General features: G+C 41.4%; 1 protein-coding gene across 2 annotated transcripts in view; it reads left to right on the plus strand.

The window, feature by feature from the left end:
• ATP1A3 (ATPase Na+/K+ transporting subunit alpha 3) overlaps positions 1-4,763 on the plus strand; it is a 96,245-nt gene extending 91,482 nt beyond the window's left edge. For both annotated transcript variants that reach the window (XM_030211516.1, XM_030211518.1), the window contains exons 21-23: positions 193-294; positions 1,718-1,809; positions 4,608-4,763. In XM_030211516.1, the coding sequence (XP_030067376.1) occupies positions 193-294; positions 1,718-1,809; positions 4,608-4,636 (223 nt within the window). In that variant the 3' untranslated portion in view covers positions 4,637-4,763. The remainder of the gene's footprint in view (positions 1-192; positions 295-1,717; positions 1,810-4,607) is intronic.
• Positions 4,764-7,825: the final 3,062 nt, after the last annotated feature.

The raw sequence follows: 7,825 nt of genomic DNA on the forward strand, positions 1-7,825 counted from the left end.
CAGATGTGTGAGCAAATCCAAATTGTTGCCAATTAACCCCAATTATTGATTGTTGATGCCTTGCTAATTAATTAATTTGTGCAGGCATCTGTCCTAGATGCCCAAATTTGGGCAACCTATATAGAATCATGGGGAAAGAGAATGGAAATTTTTGGATAGATAATTACTGTTTTCTCTAACTCATATCTCCAGGAACAAGATCTTAATTTTTGGTCTATTTGAGGAGACAGCACTAGCTGCTTTCTTGTCCTACTGCCCCGGGATGGATGTAGCCCTTAGAATGTACCCCCTCAAGTAAGTATGAATGGCAGATGACACACTGCACAGACCTTCCGCAGAGTCACATATAAGGTCAATAACATATAGTAGAGTCATGAAAAGTGCAATTGACTCACTGAAGACACCTGCTTATTTTCATGAATATACTTCAAAGCCATGTGTGGTGACAGATACCATGGACTAGTTCAGGGAGGCAGAATTGCTTGTGAAAATGTGAGATGGCCCTGCTATGGCTATGATAAGGGGACCATGAATTCAGTGGCAATAGAAGGGATGGAGATTGTTGAAAAAGAGGGGAACCATGACTCCTCCATTTCCAGTGTCACTAGACTAATTGTGGAGTCACACCCAGTTTGTGGTCACATATAGTTACATGGATTGGCTATGAAGTATGCAACCATGTGTAGTGCTAAGGATTTACATTTACATTAAGAACTTATAGCCCACAAGATCCCAAAAGAGCTCCCTGAGGTTTACAATAAATCATAAGCAAGGCATTCCCTGTGAGGTACAGTAATACAATTCTATATCATTACTTATTAAACAATTGATAATGATAAGTTTTAAGAGCTTTCTTGAACTATTTAGAGTGGCCTATAGTTCTAATGCTGAAAGGTAAAGAATTCCACCACTTTGCAGACTGAAAAGAAAATAGTTCATCAAAAACAGATCTATAAATAACACCTTTAGGATTAGGATACTGTAATTAAAAAAAAAGCCATCCTATCTAGAAGACCACCTTGACGTTGTGAAAGAGTTATTAAATCTAGTAGATAGGCAGGCACTAAACCGTTCATAATAGAAAAAGTAATAGTGCACAATTTAATTACTATTCATGCTGTCACAGGCAACCAATGCAGTTTTTGCAAGAGTGGGGCAGTTGATTCTTACCTAGAAGACCTACAAATCAATCTGGCCACTGTGTTCTACAGTGTCTGAAGCCTTTTCAAAAGACCTTCTGATAGGCCTACAAATACAGCATTACAGTAATCTATCTGCGGCTAAATTAAGGATTGTGCCAGAAGTCAAATGCAACTTGAATGGCATTGCTGTGTTTATATGAGTGTACTTCTGTAAGCTGCACAGAATGATAGATGTTGTGGGATATAAACTTTCAAATAAATAAAAATAAATAAATAAATAATGTGCTGCAGAGTAATAGAGGACACTATGGAACTGCAGGATGGTAGAGATCTGTTGATGTGTCATTCAGAATGCTATGGACCCACCCACTGCAAATATAGAAGCAGCTTCACTGAGATTCTACAGTGGCAAGGATATGTATGGAGCCATCCGGGGTGTGATGGACCCATTATGAAGCAAGATGCAGTAATATGGAGCCACTGTAGAGCTACTTGTGGTACCAGTACCATGGACCTGCTTAGTAATTATTATGGCTTACTCTGATGATCTGTATCTGCTTTTCTTGCCTCTGTAGGCCCAGCTGGTGGTTCTGTGCCTTCCCTTACAGCTTCCTCATCTTCATCTATGATGAAATTCGTAAACTCATTCTCCGTAGGCATCCTGGAGGTAAGAAACATATCCCATCCTCTCCCAGCACTACCAGCTGGGATTACACATCAGCAAGGTGACATTAGTTAAAGTTAGCTCATGTTGCAGGGACCAGATAACTGAGATGGGCCTAACCAGCTAACTTTGAGGTGCTCATTAATGTGGACACTGGTTAAGTACACAGGGGTGTCTATTACTGAATAAGTTCTGGCTAGTTGGTTGACAGGTACCAATAAACTACACTCCACATTGTTTAATGTAGGTATGCCATTTAGCAGCTTGGAGCACTAGTTGGCTGGTTTCGCAGTGACATCTACTGAGTTTAGGCCAAGAAACCACCAATACCTTGATAGTGTTTAGCAAAAGGAAGAGAAACAGCAGAGATGGAGCTGTCTTTGTGGGAACGGTGCAGGAGCTGGGCCTAAGGTTATTATGATATATGTTGTAAAATGCTAGACAGGTTTTTCTTTTCATTTATTTCTTTATCATACTCGACATACCACCTTTAGGGGAGAAACCTAACAAAGCAATTTACAATTCAGTGGTTTAGTCCTAAAAATGACTAATTATAAGAAACAATAAAATCACAAAAGCAATTTATAAATTCCAAAAGGAACAGAACCTAAAAGGGTGGAGACCATATAGTATAAACAACCTGAAGACAAACAAGCGTCCCAAAAATTATGAAACAGCTAAAGTAAAAAGCCAAGGTTTTCAGACCCTTCATCACCTAGGGAGGCAGTTCTACATTTATCATTTTGGGGTTTGAGAAGCTCTCGTTCTATTCCTTGTCTTTCCTTTTTTCAGTTATAGGATGTGTTATTTGCAACTAGCGCATGCTAAAGATGAAAGAAAGAAAATGACATAAAAAAACAAAGGGGCCCCTTTTACCAAGCTGCGGCATTGTTTTTGACGTGCACCGAGGCCCCCTTTTACCGTAGCCAAGTAAAAGATAGGTTTTTCTTTTCTGTTGGAAATGGCCGTGCAGCAAGTAAAGCATTTGTCACACGGCCATTTAGGGGGAGGAGCCCTTACTGCCACCTATTGAGGTGGCAGTAAGGGCTCCTGCGCTAATCCAGCGGTAACCGGGCAGCGCATGGTACTGCCCGATTACCACTGGATACACACCAGCACTACAAATATATTTTTGTAGCACCGGATATGACGACATTCTGCGGTAGACCGGTCGTAGTTCCTTTTTAGCGAGCAGTATGCCTGTGATGGCCTTACCGCCGCTTTGTAAAAGGGGCCCTTAGTTTAGTAGAATTTTAAAAAATAAATTTAACATGAAATAAAAGGAAGCCATCTTATTTTGTGTGTGTGTGTTGGGTTCATTTTATTTCAAAACAAATGCAGATTCGCTGATTCTCTAAATCTGTGTCTGAACATTCAGCCGTGGGCTGGAACCCTCCGAAGTTTGGGATCCTTTTACTAAATGGCATTGAGTGCAAAAATGCTTACTGCAAACCATGTTAAAGTGTTTTGCAGAAATTTGCAGGTTTGCATGTGCTAATTATGCATTATTTATTAAAATCTTTTGGGGGAGCAATGCCATGAGTAGGAAATGTGTATGGAAGCATTATCCAGCATTCTGATCAGCTTGTGCTAACTGGATAACATGGACTTAATGCGGGAGCACTTAATGCTTCTTAAATAGGAGGCAGTAAGGGCTCCTGTGTTATTTTTTTTTGTGGAAAAATTAGTGCAGGACCTGCAAAAAGGAAAAAAAAAACCAAAAAACAAGACAGATCCTAACTATAAAACTTAGGGCCCTTTTACTAAAGGGTAGGCGCACAGCAACAGGTTTGTTGCGCACCAATCTGTAAATATTGCTGCAGGAGCAGTATTTCCCATTTCCGGTACTACAAAAATATTTTTGTAGCACTGGTGCTTACCTTGCGGTAACCGGGCAGCACCGCATACTGCCTGGTTAGCACGAGAGCCCTTACCGCCACCTCAATGGGTGGTGGTAAGCGCTCACCCTTTGAAAAGGTCACGCGGCAAGTGGTTCACTTACCGCATGGCCGTTTCTTTCAGAAAAAAAAGGAGAGCCTTTTACCCACTGAAGTATAAGGGAGCCTCAGCGTGCATCAAAAATGAGTGGTGACGCTAGCGCAGGCCCCCTTTTACCACTGCTTAGCAAAAGGACCCCTTATATTGGGAGTCCTCTGGGGACAGAGAAAGTACCTGCATATAACGTGTACCAGGGGCGTAGCCAGACTTCGGAGGGAGGGGGGTCCACAGCCCGAGGTGAGGGGCACATTTTAGCCCCCCCCGGTACCGCCAACCCCCCCCCCCACCATTGCCAACACCCCCCTGCCATTACTGACCCCCCCGCCACTGCTGCCACCACCACCACCAACTTTGACCCCCCCCCCCGCCGATGACCCTCTCGACCCCCCTCCTGCCGTCAACCCTCCCCCGCCGTCGCCTACCTTTGCTGGCGGGGGACCCCAACCCACGCTACCCGAGGTCCTCTTCTTTCTTCGTTCTGTTTCTGAGTCTGTCATGCAGGACGTCAGACTCAGAAACAGAACGAAGGAAGAAGAGGACCTCGGCTGGTGGGGGTTGTGGTCCCCCGCCAGCAAAGGTAGGCGATGGTGGGTTGGTGGCGGGAGGGGGGGTCGAGAGGGTCGTCGGCAGGGGGGTCCAGGGCCAAATCAACGGGGGCCCAGGCCCCCGTGGCCCCACGTAGCTACGCCCCTGACATGTACAACACTGACTACACCTAGTAGCGCTATAGAAATGATTAATAGTAGTAGTACTTACTCTGTCGTAGAGCTCACACTGTCCTTCATATTTTTCTTCCTTCCTAGGTTGGGTGGAAAAGGAAACCTATTATTAGGTCACCACAGCGACCCTCCTTTCACCTTGTCCCCTCCCTGTACCTCTCTCCTCTCTCCTCCAAAACACAACAGAGAAGTATCCTCAGAGAAACCTCCACAGAAGACCAGATGGACAGACAGACCACATCTTCCCACCCCTCTTTTCGGAAACCAATCTCTGGATGTCTTGTTCAAACTATTAATATATATATATATATTTTTTAATTTTTATTTTGCATTTCTGTCATCTTTGCTTTATGTTTTTTTTCCTTTCTGTAAAATTATAAATATATATATGTGTATATATATATATATAAATATAAATATAACAAAGTGTATTTTTTATTTTAATGATGGCTGGCCAGAGGCTCTCGGGGATCAGTTTTCAGCAAATTGCCAGCTGAAACTGATCTTTATTTTCCACATGGGAAGTGAATAAGTGAGGAGGCTGCAGGGTTTATCTTCTTTTCCTAGCATTTTCTTTCATGTATTTCCATGTTTCGGCAGGAGAGGGAGGGAGAGAGTCTGTCGAGTGGGCACAAGGGGGATGAGACAAGGTAGAAAAATCATAGAATTAATACAATAAAAGCTTGTGAAGCTCATTAATGCTTTCTGGAATTTTAGAAGATTATTTTAAAGTGTGGATGATTGTTATTTTACATTTTTATGCTAGACCCAGTGCAGTATCCTGTTAGAGTGTTTATGAAATAAGGGCCAGCAGTCAACCTGTTGGTGAGATCCTTTCATTAGACTAAATTCATACCTTTGTGTGATGAGTTTCTGAGAGCTATACTGTTCTTCCTTTCTGAGGACAGGGCACAATAAGTGAAGTATAATTGTCCCTAGCTTCCCAGTTCCCAGGGTGGGGATTGGTGGGAACTATCTGGCTAGTCCTGGTTTGGAGCTTACTCCAAAAGCAGTACAGTATTTGTAATCCCTGATTCTACCCATTGAGATCCCTGCTGCTGATCCCGTAATACATTCTGATAGAACTGACGGGAATTCCGAACCAGCCTAAATTCTGCCTTCTGGAAACTAGGCAGCTCCAGAATATAGAAGCAACTTGTGAGTTGCACTAGAATGGTGATGCTTCTTTCCAAAGATGTATTTATTGCATTTGATAAACCACCTTTCAATATAACATCAAGGTGGTTTACAATAATCCAAATAAAAACGGAAATACAATCTAAATCTATTCAATATACAAAATTGTAAACATACAAAATAAATAAATAAAGAGAGGCATGTGAATAGCACACTAATCAAACCCAAACAGACTAACACATATCCAAGATACATAAAGATGATTACAAACAAGCCCCCTCGTTTAACTGCCATGCGTTAATGCCGACACAGCCCATTCACTTTGAATGGGCTGTGTTGGCATTGCTGCGTGGCAGCCGTTAATGCAGTTTAGTAAACAGGAAGGAAAATAAATCTTATTAAAAGAAAACATAATTAATTAATTACATTAAAATGACATGAAATGAAATAAAGAGCTTAAACCAGGTTCTAAGTAAAGAAACTAGGAAGAAATGGTGGAAGGAAAAATGGAAGGAGGCAAACAGCAAAATATACAGCTATAGGACTGCAGAGTTCTAGTCCCATTTTGAAAGAATTATATTATCTAGGAGTTTAATTTCATTCTTCATTATCAATGTATTCCTAGTTGCACCTTACTATAAGGACTGTTTTAAAAAAAATAAACTTAGGGGGCCACAGATGAAACAACAAGGCAGAGTCAGAATTCCGAAGAAGGAAATTTGCTTCCTCTGAATTCTGACTCCGTCTTGTTGTTTCATCTGTTGCCTTCTACACTACTATTGCTTCATCATCATTTGTGTTGCTGTTTCCCTCTGATCTGCTCATTTTTCTAAACCTAGGGGCCCTTTTACAAAGTAGCGGTAAGCACGCTATAAAGGTACTACTATAGGATGTGCTCAGGCATCCTGTGGTAGTTCTGGGATTGGCATGCACCAATCCTATGCTAAAAAATATAAAATGTTCTTTAGCATGGGGGGGCATGTTTAGAGGCAGAGAGTAGGCATGCTCTGCGCTATGTTTAGATATATCGACCCCTGAGGCAGGCATTGAATTGCCGAAACACAGTTCCGTGTCAAGTCTGATAGAAGTTTGTGTGTTATTTTACAGTTTTGTAGGACAATAAATTTGGCATATACACTTTACGTACTCTGGCTTGAGCTCCCTTCTGATGCTGCCCTACTTTGTTTTGCTTTGAAATTAGCATAAGGCCATTAAGGGGAAAATAGAAATTCCAGCCATTTTACCGCCATGCTAAAAGTGACCTCAGAATGTGGGAAACCCATGCATTAAAAGAGTGCAGGTCACTTTTTTTAGTCTGGCTTAATTAAAGGGCCTCTTAGTCTCATGTGTCCTCTATGTGATTCTCTGGACTTTGAAAAATTTGAGTAGTGAGTCAAAGTTTGGTTTTGCCCCATTTCAATTATTGTAATGCCCTTATTTGGACTTGCATTTGTATTGATTGTATGGCTTTTCAAACTCCGGCCTAGGCCTTTTGGGTCTCTGGACAAGGACTTGTTTGGTTAGATTTTCCAGATAATTCCCATGTTGGGACATTGAGCTTGTGATGTATACAGTATTTCTTCCTTTGCACTCTATCAAGATTGGCAGTTCCTTCATTTTCTTTCATGATTGCTGACATTTATTTCTATTATTATTGATTCCATTGTAAATGGCCTAGATGGTGAATCCTTAGGTGGTATATCAAAAAAGATGAACATTACAGGTTGTGCAATATGCGGCTGCTTTTTGATCATCTCTCTGTGTTGCTTAGTTTGCATTGGCTCCCAATATATTGGTGCACCCTGTTCAAGACTTTAACTCTTGTTTTGAATTATGATGCTCCCTTTCCTGTTGTATCTTCACTATGAATTTATTGTCCTCCTAAGTCACTTTATTCTTCAGATAAATTTCAGTTGGAGGTGTCTTCTTTCCAGGCAGCAGGAATATCTGTCCTTGATATTTTATGTTGCTGGACCAGTTCTGTGGAACTCGTTAGCTCTTGAACTGCAGTTGGTTTTGAATCAAGCTTTGTTCCAAAGTTACTAAAGGCTCATTTGTTCAAGTAAGCGTTTCACGATATTCTGTTAGGTTGATACCATAGGCAGTCTTATGAATGTATTCGTTGAAAAGCAAGGTAATTTATTTTTATGATCTATAGTTATATC

Source organism: Microcaecilia unicolor, chromosome 8, assembly GCF_901765095.1.
Source record: "Microcaecilia unicolor chromosome 8, aMicUni1.1, whole genome shotgun sequence".
Taxonomy (NCBI): domain Eukaryota; kingdom Metazoa; phylum Chordata; class Amphibia; order Gymnophiona; family Siphonopidae; genus Microcaecilia; species Microcaecilia unicolor.